The 25,624-nt window shown below is 39.1% G+C and overlaps 1 protein-coding gene across 3 annotated transcripts in view; it reads left to right on the top strand.

The window, feature by feature from the left end:
• Positions 1-25,624, top strand: part of atp8a1 (ATPase phospholipid transporting 8A1) — a 140,153-nt gene that overhangs the window by 13,833 nt on the left and 100,696 nt on the right. For all 3 annotated transcript variants that reach the window (XM_053505565.1, XM_053505567.1, XM_053505566.1), the window contains exons 2-4: positions 7,884-7,998; positions 22,736-22,835; positions 24,853-24,951. In XM_053505565.1, coding sequence (XP_053361540.1) covers positions 7,884-7,998; positions 22,736-22,835; positions 24,853-24,951 — 314 coding nt within the window. The remainder of the gene's footprint in view (positions 1-7,883; positions 7,999-22,735; positions 22,836-24,852; positions 24,952-25,624) is intronic.

The following is a 25,624-nucleotide window of genomic DNA, read 5'->3' as shown; positions in this document are numbered from 1 at the left end:
ACGGTCTTGTCCTATTTTTAGTCGTGTGAATTGATTAATGCTGAGTGCTGCAGATAGAAGTGGTATTTAATTCTGTCTTACGTTTTCACCTTTAGCACCAGACTTGACAAATTGAAAGTTAAATCAGGGGCTCAGCATTGCCTTGAGAGCATTTAATTTATTTTGTTTGCTTGAGTCTGCTTATCAACTTAAACTTAAAGGTTTGAGATTGCTGAGATGCATCGACGCTGTCCTGACGATTAGTACTGTAGTATACTAGATGCTGTTTTTTCCTTTAATTCGTCACTCCTACATCCTATACATTCCTGAGTTCTTAATGCCGTAAGGACGATTAAATCATGACCGTCATGGCAGGTGTTGTGTCTGAGAGAGTGAGCCAGGCTGCAACCAGGACGCCTCTCCAAGCTTCCGGGTGTCTGAATATTCCCACCCTCGAGATGTAGGGAATCCTGTAAGCCTCTCGTCCTGCCTCGTCATCTGTCTGGACAGCCGCGTATGCAGGGGCAGGATGGCTCGAGCGTCAGGCACACGAGGGAAAGATACCGGATGATGATCACGATGTGCTTTTGGGAGAGGGAACAGGAAGGGGGGCTGTTTGGTGGTGGTGGTGGAGATGGTGTCGTAGAGCTATATTTAGCTCCGAGTGTGTGTCGAACGAGGGAACAGAGTGTGAGAGAAGGAAAGAAAATGAGCGTGTAAGAATAAGGAGACAGGTTTTTTTATTTATTTATTTTTTCATTTATTAATTCTCAGCAGTGTCTGTACAAACAGTTCACCAGCTGTCGAACACTTCACACCCTTTATATCCGAGAGATCTTCGGCTCGAGCGTGACCGGGGTCTGAAGTGGCAAGGCGGTGAGCTGTGGTGGGGGGTGGGGGAGGGGTTGCTGTTTAAGTATGCAGCTTGTTCTCGGGCCTGATGGATCCGTGTCAAGCCGTCTGTTGCCAAGACGAGAAAGAAGGGAGAGTCCTGCGTTTCCTCCTCCCACTGCTGCTTGTTATGACACTCTTGATTTTTTTTATTTCTTTATTTTTTTTTGCTTGGTGATCAGACATGCTTTTCCTGTTTTAGATTGGTGTTTCCTCCCAGGCTAGACGAACCGCTCAGACTGGTGCTACATACTGTACCGCAGGCACTGTTCACTCTCTTGCTGCACTTTGCAACCAATGGAAGGGATTTCCCTGTTGATTGTTGTGTTGTGTTTTTTTTTTCCTTTTGGTACTTATGTTGATAATCTCTTCAGTGAAGGCTCTCAGCCCTGATTGCTGCCTCTCCATTGTTCCTGTTCTGACTCATAGTTTTTATATTAGTGAATCATTCTTGTCTTTTGTTTCTCTGCCCTCGTGTTATTTGTCGGTCTGATGGATGACGCAGCAGTCCATGCTGCAGAAGAGAGTAAATGTGCAGTTATAGGCAGCAATAGTGTTTTGTATCCACCTTAATACGAATCCACGAAGACGGTCCTGTCCTCGGCTGATGCAAAAAGACAGCTGTTCTCTGAGGACTCGTGACTTCAGTCGCTCGATAGTTCAGGACTGGAGTTTCCTACAGTCTACCTGAGCCTTCAGGAACGAACTGGACTCCATATTAACTTGAACACATCTCCTATTATACTGAACTTCCAGTCTCACACAGTATGATGCAGATCAATCCCTGCTATCCGTTTCACCCAAATAAGGATGGGTCCCTGTTGAGTCTGGTTCCTCTCAAGGTTTCTTCCTACTGCCATCTCAGGGAGTTTTTCCTTGCCTCTGTCGCCGTCGTCCTTGGCATGCTCATCAGGGACAGTCTTATCATTTTAAGTCATACACGGTCACATTTCATACACACTTCAATAATTTGTAGGGGGTGTGGTTGAGAAACCTTTAACGCGGTTGAGAACGTGAGAATGCTCACCTGTGGCGGAAATTGAACCCTGACCCTGGAGGTGTGAAACCACATGGCCAATCGCTATGTCACTTTGCTGCCTTCTTACAGGCTTATAGACATAAAATTATTAAAAGTATCAATTATTTATTGAAACACTGTGTTAGTTGTCTTTTATATTTGAATTATAATACAATCAAATTCAGGACACTTAACTCTAAAAACTCTAATAATTCACAAAACTCTAATAATTACAGAATTGCAATACAAAACGAATCAGCGCCTGATGATATATTATGAGGTGGCCCCTGGTGATTGTCAACCACACCATTAACAACACGGCCAGGTGTTAGTGTAATTGAATTAATGTTGATCATCAATTACCAATTATTAATAAACTGGTAAACTGGCGACAGCATTATGCGCTTCCAAGACTTGTTTTTGCCTGTGGGGGTCCAAAGGCTAACCTGTCTATCCTGATCTTGCAGAAAAGCCAATTTAGCACAAATAGCTAAAGATATTATTTGCTAATTATGATAGAAAGGTATCAGAACACTCTGTACATCACGGCCTGCTGCCTATGGGGCTTAACAGGCCTTCAAGGGTCAAGTTAGTTGATCCCGCCTCCAAATTCTCCAGATCTCAATCCGGCCAAGCACCCAAGGAATGCGTGGATGAGTTTAATCGATGGAGGCCCATCCCGGTGCCAGGCATTACAGCCACACCCCTGTAGATCTTTTGGTGTCACCCCAAGAAGACAGAGATGCCTTTAGTGGCACAACTGGAACCCACACAATATTTGGGTTTTAATGTTATGGTTGATTAGTGTGTAAAAGCAGGAGGAGAGGTGTGACGGCATACATAAATGAACATGTAATGGCCTTTAAGCGAGTCATCATGGAGTCAGGAGCAAGTAATTACAGGCATGCGCTTCCCTCAGTACTCTGGGGTCTTACCGTCAGGGTCGAGACCACATCGGATGTGGTAAACCCAGCAAGTGGTGTTGAGTCACATGATGCACGTCTTGTATTAGACTCTGCAGCAGTCTGATGTTTCCTCTCAGCTTTCTGATCGTCGTAGGTGTTAAGATGCTGGGATGCGATTGGTATCGGCTACAGGCGGAGCTGTGATTTCTGCAGCAGTGATAAATCTCCATGGAATCAGGAGCACAGTCAGTCATGTTAATCATTACAGTGTAACGATATTCTGTGTCATAGATTATACTCTGTGTGATCTGGAATATTCCAATTTATGTCCGGTGATAAAACCGTTTCAAGCTTCACCCTTATGAGTCCGTGGAGGGACATCCCGTTGCTCCTGTTACTCATCTGTGGAGCCACGCACGAACGATCGCGCAGTCCATCAGCGCAGTTTTAGCCCTGGCGTCCAGCCCGAGGTGGCAGAGGCTTTCAGATCAATGTGAATGATTTGTTACACCCCGCTTTAGAACTCTATAAATAACTTTCTCAGACTAAAAACTTTTAAAGGTTACACGGTAAGGGGCTAGCAGGAAAAAGAATATTGGAAATCTCTTCTGATCGAAGTGAGCTCTGGGCTCTGCTCTATCTCTGTGATTGTTGTGTGTTTCTGTAAGGTTGTAGGGGTTCAGTCGGTGGTTTAACACTCCGAGTAAGTGAGGAGATGATGAGCGCGATCGCATCGACGCCACTCGACCCTTGAACAAACCTCCAGCGCCTCAGCAGTAGCGTGCAAGCCGTTTCACTTTCAGTTGTTTAAAGAGACAGACTAATAATAAAAAACAAAAAACACACACATGCAGTAGGTTATTTTAAGGTTACTTATACCAGGAGACAGTTTTACACTACACTTTTCAGGGTGTGTGTGTGTTTGTTTGCTGTGTGTGTAGATGCACTGGCATAATGTATTTTGTTCTTCGTGACCAAATACTCTAGATTTCTCGCCCCTTGCACTCCTTTTCTGCTCTCGTTGTGTTTTGCCGGTTCAGCTACTTGCCCAGCTACGGTGTTGGCTTCGTGTTCATTTCGTACATCAGGGGAGAGGCTGCGTGATAGAAGTCTGTAAAATGACTGAAGTCAGACTGCAGTGAGTCACGCACGCTGTTTGTGTGGTGAAAGAAACTGTTTACTGACTCATAGTGCACAATGTTTAGCCATTGTGACAAGGCCTGAACATAATGTGTGTGTTATATGGGACTGGTGTAAGATACAAGGGGCGTTCAAGTCAAACCGGCACTTGTGAATGAAGGTGTGAAACATTTGAATGGTGCAAACTGTCTGTGAATGACGATCCTGACCGAGGTGGTTTAGAGCCCACTGCATTCGTTCTTTTGGGCATTTAACTCGCTAAACGTCTGATCCTCCAAAAAAACACCCAGATATTTTATCTTATCACTAGCTTATCAGTCTGTGGAAACTGTACACACCATCATTTACAGCACATTTTAAGAACTTGGCTGGGAGTTATAGCCATATCCCAGGTACAGTCCTGACATCACTCCAAGCCATTTCCACATGTTTGTGTCATTTAAAGGTGTTCTTGGGAGGCCAGCGTTTCAGACATAAAAGCAGGCAGTCCAATCATATTCCTGGCGTACTATGAAAACTTTCTATCTTAACCCTCGGATAAGTGCATTAGTGTAGCAGTGGATTATATAGAGAAATAAAGGGAAGTTTTGCTCCTTATACTGTTAATGTGTTCTGTTATTTTGGACAAAAGTCCCATTTTGACTTGAACACCACTTGCAGTATAGTTTGTTTACAGTATAGTAGAACGTTTGAAACGTATCAAATTTATTCTATTGGCTTGAGTCCTCTTTTGTAAATAAGCCAGTCCTCTACATTCTCTTTTCAGCGCTGTAATTATGTTCTCACTGATTTTTGCTTTTTAGTGATTTTAGCTTTTTATGTTAAAAATTAGACTGGTGATGACTTCATTATCCAGGATCCATATTGGGCTAATACAAGTTTACAAAAAAAGGTTAAAATAAAAGAGAAGGAAAAAATAACTTTGATTTAATTATTTAATCCTGTAAGAAATTAAAGACACTATCTATTTTAGACTTTACACATATTTCTATTTTATTTTTTGCTCGTTGCACATAAGAGCGCATAAAGTCACTCATGGAGTTGGTTGGAGATAATTCAACTCTCTGATCAGTATGAACCTGAATGGTTTAGTTACATGATACTGTTTGACTGTGATAACTGTATCTTACATGTACCACCATAAAATGACACATTTACTGGTATTTAAGGCCTATTGTGTAGATTCATGTACATTCTCTGTATATAAAATGTGTATCAATTAAATCATAAAACATCTGCAAAACCTGGACATTTCTTTTTTTGATTATTTCTTTAAAACAGGGCATAACACACCCCTGGTTTTTATTTATTTTCAATATGAGGTGATGTGAAGTAACCCCTATTTTTTTGAGTAACATGTATACATGCAGACCTTGGGTTCTGGGGGGTCGAAAAGGGGTACCCCTAATTTTTTTTTTTTCAGAAATATCTCCATAACCACAAGAGATTTGCAAAATCTGAATCAACATGAAAAATTGCATAAATACACCCAGTTTCATCTAAATATGATATATAGCAAGTGAGTTATCTACGAAAAGAGGATTTAAAAAAGGGGCGTGGCACGTCTTAAAGCAGTGCGTCAAGGCCAAAAATCAAGATGGCTGCCATTTTTTAACGAGCGGGAGTTGGGACATAAAAATTGGGGGTTTTTATTTTCATGTCAATACCAACAATTGGTGAAAAAATCAGCAAAATCTGTGATCATGTGGTGGCACCCACTGGTTGATTTGAGATGGAATCACCCCTTTGTTTCATATTTTTTCTTTATATTGTGTATTTGTACAGCTGTGTTTTCTTATATTTATCTTATATTTTATATTTTGTTTTATCTTCTATAAATATATTTTTCTTTACTTAGATGGTTATTTTCTATATTAATTTTCATTTTTTTTAGTTTCTATATTTAGTTTCCATTATCTATTTTATTCCTTATTTATTTCCTATTCTTAATCTTTATTCTTTTTAAGGTCACGGCTGGTCGTTTAAGCATTTTACTGCATATCGTACTGTTTGACAAATAAAATTTTATTTGAATTTGTATTATTTTTATTTTTTTGTTTGTTTTTTGAAAGCTGTAAATGGTTGATAATAATTGAAAAAAGTCTTTACTTTATTAGAACAACCAAAGCATCAGAAATCGTCAGCAAATTATAAGGCATAATTTGACATTTCTTCTCTGAAAATTGATTCCGTTACATATCGATTTATTTATTTTCGAGTGACGATTCATGAATCCAAAATAGATTTTTAAAAATGTATATATATTTTGCGTTTGCAGGGGTAAAAACTGCTTCAATCCTACAGGGGGTGCACTCTAAACTAGTCACATGTTAGCAGGCAGCACCGTGCCCTGTGTAGGATGAAATAATTTGTGAAGATTATTCAGAATTGTAACCAAAACTGAAAGATTTTTTTTTTTTAATATCAAATCAAGATATTTATAAACTTGTGATACTTACAGAAACGCAATAAAAATCGAATTCTAGGTATCGTGATAATACGGTATCAGGTAATTCCCATGCAGAGTGTATAAAATGAACATCTTTCAGATATGCCTGATATAATCATCAGATTTAATCCATCGTTATAAGCCTGTGGCTTCTGGACCTCTTCTGCACCTTTTTTTTTTCCTTTTTCCCTTTTATTGGTTCTGTATGGTTTTATGCATAATTAAAAAACGCTTAAAAAATGGTAATACTGAAGGGGATTTGGAACGGCACCAGTCAGGACAAGCGGGATCTCCAGAGGGTGGTATTTAATCTACAGCTAGATCTCAGAAGCACTTCTGCTCCCTGAAGTTCGAACCAAAGGGGAATGAGGAGCTGCAGCTGATTCCTATGGACCATCCGGGCCCTTCACCAGGAAACTACCTCGGGCCAGAGCTCGGATTTGTTTTTCACTGCACCTTAAATTCCTGTTAATATTTTACTTTATAAATATTTATTCTATACATTGTAGATTTCTTTGCAGCTACCTCAGCCAGATGTTGCGTTATAGAACTGCACACAATCTGCACTTTATTCCGGTCCGTGACATTGCTGTGGCAGTCTGTCTTTTATTTTTCCTATATTTTTATACTTTTTCTTTCTTACTAGGATATTAGGGGACAAATTCTGGTTTATGCAAATTCAGTTTTTATGCCACGGACACTGCACTTGTGTGTTTAAAGAATAAAATGTTCTTTTGTGAGCGATTATTGTTTTAAAGCTGCTTTTTTTTATTCTATTTACATGCTTCAAAAAGTGTTTCAAAGCTTATTTATTTTTAAAACAATTTTTTTTTTTCTGCAAACGGATAATGGCTGATGCTGAAAGGGATCATGTTTTTCTGCCGTGTTTATTTAATATCTTTGCATTGACCCTCTACCTGAACACATTAAGTTAATTTAATTAAAGAATACCGTGTGGCACGGTATCAGCATGGATCTGACCCCAACCGATCAGTTTGTATTGCCGTTCTGAAAGCATCAAGATTTTCTAAATATTCAGATTTTATTATTTTTTTGCCTTATTTTGTTATTTTAAACAAACTTGGTACAGCATCCTATGCAAATTCTATGCTGTGTCCCATTGTGTGAATAGTTTAAAGTGCACCCCCTTGCCTGTTGTATTATAAGGAAAGGTTATATTTATTTATTTATTTATTTATTTATCTAATTAATTATTATTATTTTTAGTTCTTCAGTTTAATAAATGTATCCAGTTTTAATATTTTATATATATTAAAAAAATTATAATTTTAATTGCCACACACACACACAAAATTAAATTCGATTTACTTTCTCCCCCGAGCTCTAGCACGTAGTCAGGCTAATCAAATTCTTCAAAGCAAGGAAGTGTTATTCTTCATGGTCATGAAAACATTTCCCCGAACATTTCCTCTTTGTTCCTGATGTATGCCACAAGTACACTCTTTCGACATAATCTAATAGACTTTCACTCTCGTTTCAGGATACGAAAAGCCAGAAGACGCGTCAGAGAAGACTTCTCTAGCTGACCAGGACGATGCTCGACTAATCTTCATTAATCAGCCTCAGTTTACAAAGTTCTGCAGTAACCGTGTGAGGTAAGACGCAGCTGAGGGATTTCCTACCACTGGTTCGGTAAAACACACGTTCTGGCTTCAGCATGTCAGGCTTTTAGTCTTCTGTAGTACTGCAGAGTCAGCCAAAAAAGGACAAAGAGCCATTTAGGAATTTTCCTTTCCGAAGAGGAAGAGGACAGGATATGAACAGATTGTACTCAGTCATGTGGGTTTAACCTGTGGGTAGGTGGGAGTTCTCTCACATTGCCCCCAAACACTCAGTAAAGGGTTAAATACTGTCTGTATTGGCATATTACACTGGCGTATTCTTCAGCACACTCAGTAAAACCTCCCAGCTGTTTAAAGCTGTATCTAACACTACTGATTAAAGAGGTTCACACTAACTATTGACTGTTTTTTGACTATTTCTTTGTAGAAATGTTTTCAAAAGAATCTTTGCTTATGAATTTGTATTGTTTTTGTGTGTATGTGGAAAGCTCACAGTGGCGCAGTATTGTAAGTAAAACAGTTGTTAGGTTGTTAGGAGTGTGCTGAAAAATACGTTTTTTCAACTTAAAACTTGTCTGTCATGTATGATATCACTTTCTTTCCATGCACGCAAATACTCTTCTGTAATATAATTTTTTTATTCATTTTTAAGGTGAATGGAAATGAAAAGTGAATGGTTTTGTGCGTAATAATACAGACATGATAAACATGTATAGCATCATTACTAAGGTTACATGTTTTTTTTTTTGTACAGTACAGTAGATATTAAACAGCTCAAGCAACACTTACGCACACAGCGAGAAAAAGTACTATTTTAGTAAAGTGTGTGACAGCGTCTAGTGGATCAGTAGCGTGTGACTTGAAACAGAATTAGAAAGTGTGAAACATTCGCCAGCTTATTTAATTTTCACCATCACATTTCCTCTTGTACCTGCTGAAACGGTTTAGGTGGGAATGATCTGTAATTTGTGTCTGACAAGGAAAGTGAAAAAACGCACCAGAGTTTCACTCACACACACACACACACACACACACACACACACACACGCACACACACGCTGCTGTGTAGGTGAGTTTTCATTTTCACCTCGTGGTTTTTGCCTGCCCTGAGGCATCATGCTCATGAAATGAAGAGTGTGAAATCCCTCTCCTCCTGCCCCATAGCCTGAAGCTAGAAAAAGGTACCAGCTGCCTGGTAATGAAAAAAAAAAAAAAAGACTTATTAAAAAAAAAAAAAGAAGAATTATGATGACCTCGACATCATAATAGTGACAATAATGACATCAATAGCTGCATTGTAATATTTTCATCGCTGGAACTAGAGCCAAAATTTGTGTATGTACCATATGTACTATTGGGAGTCTCTTTATTAAAAATGCAACATTTTTATTTTATTTCTGATCAAAAAAACTAAAATGAACCCAATGAAAAAGATCCATCAAAATGAATGAGATTCAAAGAACCGAGTCACTGAAATGCTTCAAACTTCCCATCAGTAGTATGTATATTAGTGCTGTCAATAGATTGCAATTCTTAATCGCTGTCATAGTCTGTGATTAATTCCAATTAATCCTACATTTAAAACTCAGGTTTACTTGTATTATTAATGCGCGATGCTGGAAAAAAAATAATGCATGACAAACTGGTTGGAGTTTTAGACTGCAGTTGTCTAATATCGGGTATATACTATATAGCAAATTACCCGCCAACACGGTGCTCAAACACAGATCCTCACATCCAAAATCAACAGCCTAGACAACAACTTGGCACATTTATACTGGTTTTATCAAAACCTCCATCTAAAATCATTTCATAATGAAACTTGCTGTTCAGCACAGCTGAGGATGTTTCCCGTCATCTTATTATCTGTGATTACCGTCATCACGCACAGGCGGGTAACTACGCTGCAGTTATGGTCGGTCATAAGGGTCAAACTTGTTCATATGATTAATTTAATAAAAAAAAAAAGTTGTAATTTGTAAAAGTTTCTAGATAAATGACATGCCTTAATACATTAATGTTGACAACTTAATTTTGTGCGTGTGTGTGTGTAAAAGAAATAATCAATTACCCTGATTGTTTATTCTCAAGCATCAGATTTCTGGGCATCTGTCAGCTAAGCAGTATTTTCAGAGGACATTGTAGTAATTACAATCAACCCACATGGCCTCGGCGAACTCTCTGCATCACTCAGAGAAGGGAGTGTCTTAAAAAACATTCCCTGCATTCTGAAAGTGCTTATCGTTTATTATGTAGTGTATGTGATTATCACATGTTTACACTCTCGACATTTAGGAGCTTTCTCTATTGTATTTTGTGTTTGAAGCTCCAAAAAATCTAGTTTGTTTCCTTCTTAATTGAGAGAGTTTATTTCATACTGAAGAAATAATACAGAATTGATTATCCTAAAAAAAATGGACATCTTTTTTTTTTTTTTTTTTTTTACCAAGATGTTAGTTTAGACACAGGATTTATTTTACCTATAATCATTTCTAAAAAGTGAAAGTATGGTTAATTGTTTTTTTTAAGCAGTTACAGTACACACTCAGTCTGTGGAAAATCACTGGCATGAGAGATGAGGATGAGACTTAATTTGGCAAACAGTACCTACAGTATGTTTTAGGTTCTGATCCCTCGACTCATGACACTCCACAAGACGTCTTTGGGTGTGGTATCTGGTACCGGGACGCTAGCAGGAGATCCTTTGATTGCGAGGCGAGGCCTTCATGGATCAGACTATGCATTCCATAAATGTTGGATTGGTTTGAGATTTGGGGTCGAGTTAACAGCTTTGATTCATTTATTTATTTATTTTTTCTCCAGCAAAGCCCTATAGAGCAGTGTAATGTATTGAGTGTTATTGCACTTTTCTGTGGGATTCGAACAGACAGGTTTGCCTTTGGCCTCCACAGGTATAGATGAGCCTTGTTAATCAGTTCATATTGTGGCTAGGTGTGAATTTTAATAAATATTAAGCTTAATAACGTCCGTGTGTGTGTGTGTGTGTGTGTGTGTGTGTGTGTGTGTGTGTGTGTGTGTGTGATATGTGGGGTAATATTTGAGATAAGCATCAGCTCATGCACAGTGACCATCCCTGATGATACAACAGCCCCCATGATGATGTGTTTCTCGCTCTGTAAGCAGACAATCAATACAAGTACTGTATAAGGACATTTCCACAGAGAATTGGAAAATGCCATTAATGTAAAATGCTTCCATGTGAGTAATGTATTGTGTTGTAGGCTGATCTGTGATCCTGCTGGGAGCAGTACTGCTGATGTGACCCTTACCCTCACAGTGCTGCTAAATAACTTGTACTGATAAAGATGTAAGCAAACAACTCCACCCGCAGCGGATATAAAACATGATTCGGTTGAGTTTTTTGTTTAAAACGAGACTCAGCATATTAAATAGGTGTGAATGGGACAGAGATATATTTTAGGGGGAGAACATGTGCTTGTTCGACTAAAATTAAGCATTAATTAGAAAGAGGAACAAACATATTCTAAGAAAGTAAAGTAGAGTTGCATTAAAGCATTACAGTAAGTCTTGAAGCTTTATGATTAATCAGATGTGTATAGTAAAATACAGCTGTTTTTTTTCCTATGCTAAAAAAAGCTCTGTTCTTTACAGACCTTCTGTTTAAGAACGATTCAGTCTTTAATAACAAGTCATTAAAAATCATTCACTGTCATGTACTGACTCATGCCTTTCTGTTCAACAATTTCAAATATAAACAAAAAGAATAATTATCCTGTCTTTAACTGACTTCATGATCATTGAATTCAGACGACATTGGTTTATGTTGAACGGTTATTAGAGATTTGGCGAGGGGTGTGGGTGGATTCCAAAATCGATTTAAAAAAAAAAAGAAGAAAAAAAGGACAAAAACTTTATAATTTATACAGTGCCAGTCAAAAGTTTAGACTAATTTTTTTTTTGCATTTAAGAACAATACGGAGTTTGTCAAAACTATGAAATAACACATAAGGCATTGGGTAATGATGTAACAACAATTGTTTTAAGACGAGGAAAGCCAGCTGTTTTGTAATAGTTCTTGCAAGAACAGTATTGTCAAGTGCATTTGCAAAACCTATCAAGCACCATGATGAAACTGGCTCTCATATAGAGACCATCCCAGGAACGCAAGGCCAAAACCTACCAACGCTACAGAGGAGAAGTTCTATCAGTGTGTTTTAAACTTGCTTGAATTGTGGGTTTACAGGTGCCTGTAATCTATGTCATCTATGTTCTTGAGTCAAAGAGTAGTTTTTGGTTGTCTCGTGTGTTCAGTGAGTTTTTTTTTGTTTTTTTGTTTTAAAACTCAAGGCAACTCAAGTGTCTCGGTATTTGTTTAAAAAGGCAGTGATTCAGTTTTATCAGTGTAACGATGATAAATTATCATCCAAAAAAGGACATGTACAGAATTGTATGAAAAAGTATAATCTAATAAACCAGCAGGGCGATTTGTCCGTCACATGTCGTACTGTACGGTAGCAGATTAAATGGTATCATCAAGCGGCTAAACGTTGCCTACTGAATCCCAATAACCCATTTAGGCCAACTGTTCAGGGACACAATTAAGCTGTGGCTTCAGTGCACCTGCATGGAGCATTAACACGTTAGATATTCATACTGAAGTGACCAGTGAGTACAGAACGTACAGTACGGCTGATGCTCTTTTTATTTGTACTGCAGGATCTCATACACACTCAACTCGATGTAGACTTTAGACTTTAAAAAGGGATTAGACACTGATGCAGCGCCGAGACTCGGTTCAGATTTCTTTGCCTAATGTGACACAGGTCTGATCCTGTGTTTTTGCTGTGGCTGGGGAGCTCTATTTGCTTTCTAACACAGGTTAATTTTTTCTTTGTTTACTTGTTTTACACCGCACAAGCACACACATACACACCCACACATAACAGATGCACAGCTTGGTGTCTGAATGGTTCCCTTTCTAGTTTAGTGCCCCCCAGCAGAAGTTAGAATATTACATCGATGGCTGTAAATAGAGAGCTGTGCGAGAAATAAAGGAACTCATGTTGGTGGTTTACCCATCGTAGGTGTTTAAAAGGCGTTTCCCAATGACCGCATGACCCCCATCGGTCACCATTTCGAAACACCTATGATGTCATATCCACCAAGGATCTCCTCGCTGCTCTCACCTTGTGTTGTGTTCACGCCGCAAGTTAAGTTAAACGCTTGTTAAAGATGATCTGATGCAGCTCCATACCTTCGTACATTTGCAGCTTCATACCTGGTTTGAAACAAATGTGTGAAGTCAAACACAAAGCAGGTGTAAGTTTACACAGACCTTTTATTTTCACTGCAGTGTTTGCATTGTCATTAGCTTAGTAAATGTGTGCATAGGTGTGTGTGTGTGTAAGTGTTTAAGGGCTGCTGTGAGAACATTTTGATTTTCATAATCTTTACATAAAAAAAACCCTCATGTCTAAATACTGTTTAATGTTTTATTGGTTCATCTGTACGACTCCTGTGTTGCTAAAACCTACAAAGAAATGGCTTTCTCAGATTGTGCAATAATTTCCTCAATAAAAATGAACATGTATGCATCATATAAAAAATATTAGGCTACACATAATAACCCTCAAGCAGTCTTTTGGACTTGAGTGGCGCTTTGGCCCTGTGGTCAGAGGATTAAGAGTTGGAATCCTGACAAAGCCGCAGCTGTCTGAGAGTAAAGAGAGCGAAGCCGGCCGTGTTTTCACAGAGATGGCGATGGCGTTAATGCTTGTTTTTGTCAGTGAGAGTAAAGATATTGTATTGTGAGTGTCTGTGAGCTCATGAAAGTTACAAAGAATCGCTGGGGTTGTAGCAATGGGAATCACCAAGAACCACACAAGACACAATCACGGTACCGCGGTGTAGATTCAGTCTGTATCGAGACTCTTTAAGCATCAAGGTTTTTTTTTTTTTTTTAGGTTTTGTTACAATTCTAAACAAACTTAACCACACAGATGATGTGCTGCCTGCCAATGTGTGAATATAATCGAGCCCACCACTTGTAGAATTATAGAGGAACTTCAGCCTAATACAACTATATAAATTAAAATAATAAAAATAAAAAAACAGCGATACATCACTGAATTGTTTTTCCCCCTCTAGTAAGGGTAAGGAGTAGGTATAAGGAGAGATGTACTGATTACACTGACAAGAAAAAAAAGTGAATTTAGTAGAAATGGAGGACAAATCTGTTGGGTTTTATGAACAGATATTCAGTCAGTATCACCACTCCAAAATTGATTTATAATAATTTTTTAAAAATTCTATTCACACACTGGCAGGCAGCGTTCTGTGTGATTAGAGCTAATTATTTGTGTAGTGTCTTTAGAATTGTAGCAAGCATAAGTATTTATAAACTGATGATACATAATGACGATACAAAGAGAATCCTCAGGTATTGTGTGGTCTCTGGCGATTCCCACTCCTAGAATTTTGGTATTAAATAAATGCATAAATTAAGACAAGTAATGCTACTTATTACAAAGAGTCATGACCTATAAATGGTGGTCTGTTTGAGGAGCAGCGGCTGAGCTGCTTCATTGGATCAACTTCATGCAGGTGGTGCTTTTTCACTAGCCATGTTTACCTGGACAGTATTTCTTCAGTCCAATTGAAATCATTCTGGTTAGGAACTCCAACATTACGTTTCATCTTTAATTGGTTTTAAATGCTTTACTGTGTAAGAAAAGGGGACCGGATCAGTGCCCCGTCCTCAGCCAGAGACTCCGTGGAGGACAGAGACCTGGGGCAGAAAGAATATCGGATGAGAACAGATCAAGGGTTGGATACATGAAACTTTTTTTTTATTTGATCTGTTATTATTTTAACTATCAACAGATTATCAAAGGTTTACATCAATCCTCTCGTTATCACAGGAAATTCATCACCCGTAAGATTATGGCGGGACCATGATGTTTCATTGCCTCAAATGCACACAAAAAAAATAATTAAAAAAAAATTATAATAATTTTGAATGATGTCAGTGCCGGAGATACAAGAATTGTCACTCAAAAGAGTCCTGATATATTATTGAATAATTTTTTTTTTTCTCCCTATGCATGAAGTTTTATTATGCATTTGTGTTAATGTCTGTGTAGTGAAAAAAGGAGAGATTTTATCCGTTCATGCATCTATTGTATGTACAGCTTATCTCGTGCAGGATCACTGACCTCTGGAGCCTGTCCGAAGGAGCTCACTGTACAGGGCATGGGACACCCTGCATGAGGTGCCAACTCCGAGCGTGACACACACACACACACACACACACACACACACACACACACACACACCGTCAACACAGGAGATTCCAACAGTACTGGCGATGTGGAAACGCAGATCAGCCTAAAACACTCGTCTTTGAGCTTTTTGTCTTCAGAACTTTGAGGCCACCGGCGTGCACATACGAGCGTGTGGGAGAAGGAGTATGAAAGTGTGTGTGCGCGCAGCGCTCAGATGGCAGCTTGTCAGGCCCGATTGCGTCAGAATGTTATTGCATGCCAGAGGGGCACTCGGGTCTCTTAGAGTGACCAGGCCAAATGCTGCCTTCAGCGTCAGAGTGCCGAGTACAGCACTTCACACTAGCAGGGACGTGTGTGGACTGGCATTACAATCATCACAAACATGAAACACACACCAAACAAACAACTCTGCGCTTGCATAAGACATGTAATAGAAAGAAACTTGCAAACACTGTAAAACGCACCTCGCACCTGCCCGAAGCTCTACTCATCGGCCTGTTTCCTGTGTGCACTCGAGAAGGGAACGTGTTTAAGCCCCAACAGCCCGCAGCTTTCTCTCTCTCCATTAAATAATGCAGCGCTTGTAAGTAAAACCACCCGTGGCCGAAAATTGACCAGCAATTAAGCTGGTTAAGTCATACCACTCTGTGACAACACTCGCACCCTGTACGAGTCCTCTCATGTTTTACATGCAAGTGTGAAAACACACTAAAACTCTTGGTGCTACAGAAAGCGAACCCGTTTTATTTAACGATAGGGAGGGAAAAGCGCACTGTCTTATTAGCGCTTTCTGTTGTGTCTCCTCAGTCACTTCTGTGCACGTGTTCGTGTTACATCATTTCATTTGTAACTGCGGTGCGAGAAAAAAACAAATTCCCCTTGTAACTTGTGATTCACACGAAAGAAGAGCAGCGTGCAGTGATTTGTTTCTTGAGGTCTGACTGTACCAGAATCCAAACGACTGTAAATTTGCAACGATCCTCTAATGAAGGTGAAAGTTTCTTAAAGAGAATTATTACTGGTGATGAGACATGGATTCAACACTACGAGCCTGAAAGTTAACTGCAGTGTATGGAAAAGAAAACATCCTTAATCACCGACCGAGAAAAAGTTTAAAAGTCAACCACCAGCTGGGAAATAGATCTTACGGTTTTCCGGGATTCTCAAAGGCCAGTAATGGAACGTTATCAGAAAAAAGGTTCAACGATCAACAGGGCTCGTTACAGTGAGACGCTTAGTAAAGAGCTGAAGCTTAAACTTTGGATTAAACGCAGGGGACTGTTATCTGAGGAGATTATGATCTTGCAAGTGATGCACGTCCTCACACTTCTGCCCAAACTGCCGACACTCTGCAAAAACTTAGAGGTGTTAAAGCATCCTCCCTGTAGTCCTGATCTTGCTCTTTGACTTTCACCAGTTTGGTTCCCTTAAAGCAGCCCTACAAGGACGAAGATTCACTTGAATACGTAAAGACGGCGGTGCATATGTGGCTCGAAGCTCAGCCCAAAACATTATTTAATGAGGGAACACCAAAGCTTCTTGACAGATGGACAAAGTCTATTGAAAAGCAAAGCGGTTATGTAGAAAAATGATGTATTTGTCTTTTCTAAAAATCTATCTTGAGCCTACTGTATTCCGATGTTTTTTTTTCCCTACAGAAAAAGCTCAAGACTACTTTGAACAATATCGTACTTTTTCTGTCGGTCAGGTTACCACAAAGACGTGTGTTGTCTGTGTGTTTCTCTCTTTGATCCACACTCTGGATTCACCGCCCACATACCAAACGCTGTCGAGGAAAGCAAGGACCTAAAATGTTAAAGCTGTAGGAGTTTTCCACCCAAAATGTTAGTGTGATGTAGAGCTTTGTTTTATTTAATTATTTTTTATTTTATTTTAATAGCAGCACATCATTGATGCATGAACGTTTAAAACAAATGCTTCTGCTTCGTAAGTGAAACTGATTTATGTTTAGAAAGTTAAGTGTAATGAGGCCTATTACGTTTTGCTTTATTCAGACTAACAATAAGAAATGTCTGTATGTAGTTACTTATTTAATGCAGTTTGACTTTAAATTTAAAAGTTCTTATGAAATTGTCCTTATTTGTAATGTAAATTTGGATTAGTTTAATTGAAGCGTGAAGAATTGTTTAAATAGTGGATTGTTGGCGATATCCAAGTAGAACAACAACTCCAAGTCACCATTAAAACAATAAAAAAAACTAATCTGAAAATGTTAATATTAGTTCTGTATAAAATCTATGCCTTTTTTTAAGGTTAGGAAAAAAAATCTCATCTGATACTTTCATTTTGTTTTTATTTATTAGAGCTAGCTTATGTTACCATGGTAACGCACGGAGGAAGTACCGTCTGCACTGGTGTCTTTGCGGAGTGTTCCGAATGGTGGAGTTTTGTCGAGGGAAGTTCCCTTCACCGACATTAGTAGGGAGCACCCTGTGAAGTACACAACGGAATGGAATGCAGCTTTTATTTTTTTATCTCCTTGGTAACTCCTAAGTCGCTCCGAATCGCCTTTGAAGATTCCCAGTTCTGTTCATAGCTAATGCGAGCTACAAAGCTAATTAGCTTCTAACTCGAGGATAAATTTTAAATCGTGTCCCCTCTCTAAATAACTGATTAAATAAAGAAACAAATCATAACCTGTGGATGATAAAAGGTGCTTGTGGAACTGTTGTATAAAAACCTGATCGTATCACAGCCATGCTGAAACTCAGTACAGTGGCATTCCCACTTGTGTGATACTGCTCAATTATCACAAGATCAACATCATCTTTACACCCTCTCACCCTAACAGGTGTGAATTTGTGATTTTTTTGGTTTTTTTGTTTCAAGCCTCAGATGATTCTTGTGAACACACTGCGTGGGATCCTATAGCTGTACCTCCTTACTCTGAGCGTGCCTGTTCTGAGATCAGCTTTAAACTGCATGGCTGTGGGTTCATTAAAGCAGAATAGTGATGCTGTTTAACAGATAAAAGACTTACAGACTCCACACTGATCTAGAACCGGGGTTAAATGTGTTCATTCCAGCATGGAGCACGAAATAAAAAAAAACCTTGCATTAAAGCAGTCACCATGTGGCGTTCTGTAGGAGCCCAGAGAATAATTTCAGCAATTGAAAAAGGAATGGTTGTACACGAGAGACTGGAGGATGGATGAAAGGGACAGAGAGAGAAAGAGAGAGTGAGAATGAGTGTGAGGAGGAACAGGGCGTCTCGAAACTAGTTCTGCGAGCTGGACATGTCTGTGTTGATGTTAGCTGAGGGCCGTGCCTGTTCTGAGTAAATTCTGGAGAAGAGCCAGAAAACGGAGAACGATCAGAGTAAGCCGAGCTCTTGCCAGAACTTTCCATCTCACATTGTGCTGCTAATTGGCTGCCGCTTGCTCTATTGTCTGATACTGATCTCTGAAAGCCGAATCCATGAAGCACAAGACAATAAGAGGGGCACTATCAGTTTTCACCCGCTCCTGATCTTTTCTTTAGCGTGCAGTGCATGACACACAAAGAGTCTCTGTTGCGTTCCATCACGTTGCTTTTTATTAGATCCTTTTTTGGCATTTTTCAACTACGGTCCTGACCTCGCTCTAAGACATTTTTACATGCTTGGGCTATTTAAGGAGTTCCAGGGAGGCCGGTGTTTTCATTTGTGAAGCAGGCAGTCTAATCATGGCTCCAGTATAATTAAAAACTTAGCTACCTTAATAGTATTTAAGCACTAGTAGAACACTGGGACACGGGAAAGAAGGGCAGTTTTTACTCTCATACCATTTTTTTTTCCTATTCCGCACAATCAAAAGTCCTGCTTGTCTTGGACTCTTCTCATATTTTCATAAAATTTGTTCCAAACCTGGCTCAGTTGCACAATTCCGTACAACACTTTTGTGCACTCAGGCCTGCAAAATGGTGCGTTACAAGTTTCATCTGTCCTCCGAGTGGCGCAGTGGTGAAGTGCTCGCCCTATCATCCGGAGATCGCAAGTTCGATTCCCGGGTGATGCTGTAACCTCTTGCAGCCGGAGGTCTGCAGAGAGCTGATTGGTTGAGCTCTCTCAGAGGGGGAAGAAATGAGAAGTACTTAGTGCTCTCATATTAATTACGGCTCCACAGCCAATCAGGGGCGTCTGAGAGTAACACAAGCGGAAGGAGGATATGCAGTAATGTTGTATACTCTATCAATTTGACTCTTAATAAGACTTGCATATCCACCGTGGCAGAAAGTCCAATATAATGTTAATATTAATAATAAGATAATTATGCACAAGTAGGACAATTTAAACCTGTTTATGCTACGATTATGTAAAGTCTCTTACTCAGAATGTTCTTGTACCCTACATTCTACACTCCGGGGGGGTTAAAAGTAGTACTAACCTATACCGTTCCTTTTTTCATATCCTTCAGCCTACTGCGCAGATTTTACCTTTAATATGAATATACAGTACACCCACTGGCTACTTTATTAGGAACACTTGTACTCCTTCATGCTTTTAAATAGTTACATGCAAGCGGGGCATTGCGTTAAATCGTGCCGATACAGGGCAAAAGTTCAGTTTGTGTTCGTGCAGAGAAAAAACTGGAATAGGGGAAACATTAAAGTGACTTAAAATGAACAAGCTTTAGACTCCTCATCCTGGATTAGAACGCTGTTATCCTGTTTGTAGTTCCACCTCAAGGTTCGGCATGTGTATTTCCGACTGTTTAAGTTGCCTTTTCGTGAGCTTGACCCAGATTGGCCATTCTAACTGTTACTTATTGGATTTTTTATTTTTATTTTCCTGAAAAAAATCAAACCCACTCGTCTGGCACTCATTTCTTAGAAAAAGTCTCCCAGATCACATTTTCTCCTTTTAGCGTTTACTGTGCTGCTGCCACGTGATTGGCTGGTTGGATAATTGCGTGACAAGCACTTGTACAGGTCTTCCTAATAAAGTGACCACTCAGTGTACAGTAGTTTACCTTTAAACATAAATTAAGGTACCGGTGTTGTACCTTAGTTTAGTGTAAGGCCATGAAAGGACATTACAAGCACAGCCCCATTTAAAGGATATTACAATAAAGGTAAAAAAGATGTACCCATGAGGTGATCACTCCACATGAGACCTCCACTCGTGTACTGTTGAAATGCCTAAAGAGCTAAGAAAGAAAACTAGTTTATTTATAACAAAAAGCTGTTTCTCTGTTTATTAAAAAGCTGCTCTGTTTTACATTTTTTAGGGCTGCGCAATTTGATCCAAAAGTCACATTGCGATTATTTTGACACATATTGTTATTGTGATTTAAACTGCTTTATGTAACTATAAAGTGTACAATTTTAAATAAAAAAATATTTTTCAAAGCTACAAGAAAAAAACGGTATGTACTGTATTGATCTCATTAAGATGTTGTTCGCCAATATTTATCAACTCAAAAGTATTTTAATAAGTAGTCAAGTAGGCTTTTATTGTCATTTCAACAATATACATTTAGTACACAATAACGAAGCAACATTCCTCCAGGAAGTGCTACAGTAAGTACAGTATAAATTAACAACTTCAATGAACAAAACTAACTAGCTAACTAAGAAACCTAATTAGCTGACTAGCTGAGACGAGACAGATGGAGAGTTTTAAATGAACAGAAAACTACCCAAGTCCTATACGAAAGAGAACGTAAAGTGCACATGCAAATGTGCAAACAAGAGCGACAGTGTGACAAAACGACAACGTGACCCATTTCTGTACCGCGTGGTGATGAGGTAATGAGTTGAGTTGGTGAGAGGAGAAACAGTAAACAGTAAACATTTCTTGTAAATAGTAGTGATGAATATAGAGAAGAGTTTTGAAATAAATATCGTGCAGAAGAGCAGTTACAGGTTGGTAAGAACAATGTTTAGATGGTTGTCGATCAGTGTGTGTGTGCACATGTGTTTAGTCCCAATATTATGAGGTATTTAAGTTATGATTATATAATTTGTTCATGAAGTAAAAAAAAAAAAAACTTTCAAATAATAATAATTGCACATTTTAATTCCATATTACGATTTTGATTTTTAGGCATTACTTCATGGCTTAACCAAATGTTTATAATTTTTTCGAGAGAACCTTTTGGAACACTGACTTTCGGTTTGAAAGAGATGTGCCTACCGTCAGTCATTTTACATAAGTCTTTACAGGTCACCTACAGTAGGATCCATGAACATGGGTGCGAAATTAAAGAGTCAGCTCAAGGAGGGGAAAAACCTTCAGATGTTGAACCCACCTTTTTTTTTTTTTTTTTTTTTTTTTTACCCCCGACTATTTTTAATTGGCCTTTATGTGAAATCACACATAATTCACCACTTGAGTATAATCCATAATTCAATAATAATATAAAAAATTTAATAATAATAATAAATAAATCAACAATCACTGGTTGATTTAAAGTATTGATGGCGACACATCAAAGCAGAAATGAAGCTGCTGATGGTGAATGTATGAGATGATAAAGATGACTGGATGACAACGAGCTGTTCTGTAAACAGGCTTGTGAGGGGGTACAGGGTTTATATTTATCGCCCCACAATGCATTGCACTGCCTTCCCACTCCCTAATGTAGGCATAAATCACACAAAAGACTGATGGAGACTTTGCCAAGCTTTTACCACCATAAATCACTCCTTTATACACTGTCTCTCTCTCTCTCTCTCTCTCTCTCTCTCTCTTTCTCTTCTATTTGGTGCGGATCCAAACCTGATCAAGCACTGAGTTATTTACTCCATGTGCCCAGTCTGTTTTCTTTCCTCTCTGGTGATCCTGCATATCTCTCCTGCATTAGGGGTGATTGGATACGTTTAGCTGTGTACTGTGGTTGAGCTGATTAATTCAACAAAATGCTGGTTATCATTATATATTCCATTAACATCTCCTTCCTGAGAACATCATGGGTATCATTAGGGTAGGACCCCAACCTTACTCTAACTTACTTCATGTATTGCCACGCTGATGCCAAAATTAATGTTTTGATTATTTTAGAATTTATATATGCTTGCATTTGAGAGGGGAACATTTAGCAATTTCTCCAAAAATCCTCCAGGTGGTGTGCTCTAAACTATTTACATACTGGGAGGCAGCACATCTATGGGGAAGGAAGGAAGGAAGGAAGGAAGGAATTAAGATTGCTTAGATTTATACCAAAAACGGAAAGAAACGTCATCAAACCCGGTTGTTTATGAAATCTTGATGCATACAGAATCGCAATACGAATCGAATTGAAACGTACTGTAGATATCGTGATAATATTGTATCGACAGTCCCTGGTGATTCCCATCTCTATTAGCCACATCATCCTCTGAAACACTTTTTATTTCAATTTTATTATTTCTAAATGTGTTGACATGTGCTGTATATTGGGTATAAGAACGTTTTCTTGTAAAATATTAAATTTATTTTGTTTTGGTGTTGTGGAGTTGAATAGAAAAGGAGTATTTTATTTGACTGTAATCTGATTCCCGTTACTCTGTTTCCTTCTCTCCAGCACGGCGAAGTACAACGTGCTCACTTTCTTGCCACGGTTCCTCTACTCGCAATTCAGAAGAGCAGCCAACTCCTTCTTCCTGTTCATCGCCCTGCTGCAGGTAAGACGCACGACGCCAGAGCCGAGGATTACATCAGCTCTCACTGCCACAGATAATCATCTATCTTTAGCTCAGCTTGCTCTGGAAAAAGGCCTTAGATCCACTCTGTAATGCTGGCTTAGCTGAACTTTGGATGAACCCAGCCGACTTCCTGTTGGTCATCTTTCCACTGATTAAATTGGACGAATTTCACTGAAGAATGAGTCAGTGATAAGCTGCCAGGTCAGCTTTAGTGCGCGATTTAAGCAGATAAGTGCTGTAGGCATGAACACCTTTCTTCTTAAAGTGTGAAACTCCACAGTTGATGTGGTGAAGAGTGCCGTCTTACACGCTGCTAACAAGCATTTCCCACTGTCTCGAAGTACCTGCTTTAATATCTGTCTGTCAGATTTGAATTTTGACAGATGATTTGGAGAGAGAGACGGAAACAGGTGAGAGGATTTTGAAGCTCAGGTGGTTGGTGTCTCTGTTATCCAGCTGTCAGTGCAGTGACCTTGAACACACAGCTGAGCGCTTAAAGAGAGAAAGAGCATGGGGATGCTCTGATGATCCCTCCGAACAGAGAAACGCATTGATCTGAAAATGTAGATAAAAGCACACAGGGAGCGTATTTTGATATGTTGTGAGCAGTTTTTGTGCTCAGAGCTGAGGAGATTCTCCGAGGAGGATTCTGTTTCCTGTCTGCTGTTGAACGTCATTAAACAACAATGCCATTAGTTATTTCTCTGTCTTTAAGGGCACATCAAGACTGCATTATGATACTATGAATCGATATTATGTTGTTGTTTAAATGAGATCTGTCATGGATAAAAAGCATTTTGTTTTAATTAATCCATTTATTGGTTTCATAGATCAGAGTTTTGTTTGCATTACCGCTGACGGTCCTTATCGCTCTCCTGTCTTCGTTTTAACTGATATTAATACGCTCAGCAGTGAAAATTCTGCCTTTTTTAATACGATTAAAAAAGTGTTTGTTATACTGAAATACTTTTTTTTTTATTATATACAGTATTGTGAAAAACTTCGAGGCCTTCCCAGTACTTTATATTTTGCTTCCAAGTAGCCAGACTTTCAGCGTCCTGAGGAACAGTCTCTCAGTGGCTTTATAGTTTTTATTTTTGGCAAGTTTTGACTGTAATTTTCAGTCCCGTCTCTGTACATAATCAGTTTCAGTGATCTATGAATCATTTAAGCATAAGAAATGAAATACATCAAGGCATGAACCAGTGGGAAGTGTGTACAGATAATCAGGCCAGTGATCTGTAACCTTGTGGTACTGATTCCTGAGTGGAATAGACGAGAGGGGAAATAAGGTTGCTGCTGAGGTTGTAAACCTTCTGTTCACGTTTCTTTAACTTAATCCACAAGTAATGTGTTTGTCAATACAAAAACTCCAGTTTTGCTGCCTAGTCTTTGGTATTTTAGTTGCCTGGAAGCATTCATGACTACAATAAATAGGTATGAAACATTAGTATACACTATATGGCCAAAAGTTTGTGGACGCCTGATCATCACAACAGTAGTGGTGGTCAGATGTCGACAGTACAGAATGTCCTTGTCTTTTGTGTAACATTCAGATTTCCCTTCACTGGAGCTAAATGTTCCAGCATGACACTGCTCTTGTGCATAAAGCGAGCCCCATAAAGACACGGTTTGCTGGAGTGGGAGAACTTGGGTGTCCTGCACTGGGCCCAGAACAACGAAACTGAACACAGATTGCACAGAGACCTCCCCACTCGCATCAGTAATACTTCTGTCACCCCAGCAGCCACGTTTCAAAATCTTATGGACTGTTTATAGATGCTACACAGGCCAGGGTGGGTCAGGGTGCTATTTGTGCGGACTCATGTCACACTCAAATACACGGATCTCACTGAAGACAAAGACATTGTAAAGAATACAGTTTTGTATTATTTTTTTTTACAGCATTCAGAAATTCACACACGTGAGAGAGAGAGAGAGAGAGATGCTTGATTTTGGGTGACTTAAACTATATATGTTTGTGTGTGAATTTCAGCAAATTCCCGATGTTTCTCCGACTGGAAGATGGACCACGCTGGTGCCGTTGCTCTTCATCCTCGTGGTGGCAGCTGTGAAGGAGGTGATCGAAGATTTGGTAAGATGCATGCCACTTTTCAGAGCTGGCAAATAATCTATTCAACAGAGCACAGTTTAGTTTGACCACACCAAGGACTACATTAGGATATTCTCATTATAAAGTTGGCCTCATTGAGCAGGTTATTAGAAACACCTGTAGACCTACTCCTTTAGCCAATAAATGTTCTCTATTGTGGCAAAAATCGTTCAGATACAGTACAGGCTAGCGGCTTCAGATAATGAACTTCCACAATCAGAATGGGGGGAAAATGTAATTTCAGTGGTTTTGACCATGGCATGATTGTTGACGCCAGATAGGCCAATTTAAATATTTCTGTAGCTCCTAATATCCTAGGATTTTCATCCCAGTATTTGTGTAGGAATGGTGCAATAAAGAGGAAAAAATACATTCAGTTTGCTGCGGTTTTATGAACAGAAACCTGTTGTTTATGAGAGTAGCTGGACTGGTTTGAGCTGACAGAAAGGGTACAGTATCTCAGATAACCACTTTGTACACCAGATTGTGGTGAGCTGAAATGCTTCTTAGAATGCAAAACACTTTGACACTAAAGGAGGATGGGCTACAGCAGCATGTCATTTTCCTCTTATTTCAGCGAAGAAGAGAGAGCTGAGGCTGAAGTTAAACCGAGTGTAGTCTCGTCTAATGAATAAGAGTTTTTGATGAAGCACAT

Source organism: Clarias gariepinus, chromosome 10 (assembly GCF_024256425.1).
Source record: "Clarias gariepinus isolate MV-2021 ecotype Netherlands chromosome 10, CGAR_prim_01v2, whole genome shotgun sequence".
NCBI classification, from domain to species: domain Eukaryota; kingdom Metazoa; phylum Chordata; class Actinopteri; order Siluriformes; family Clariidae; genus Clarias; species Clarias gariepinus.
This window is presented reverse-complemented; position numbering and strand designations above follow the sequence as displayed.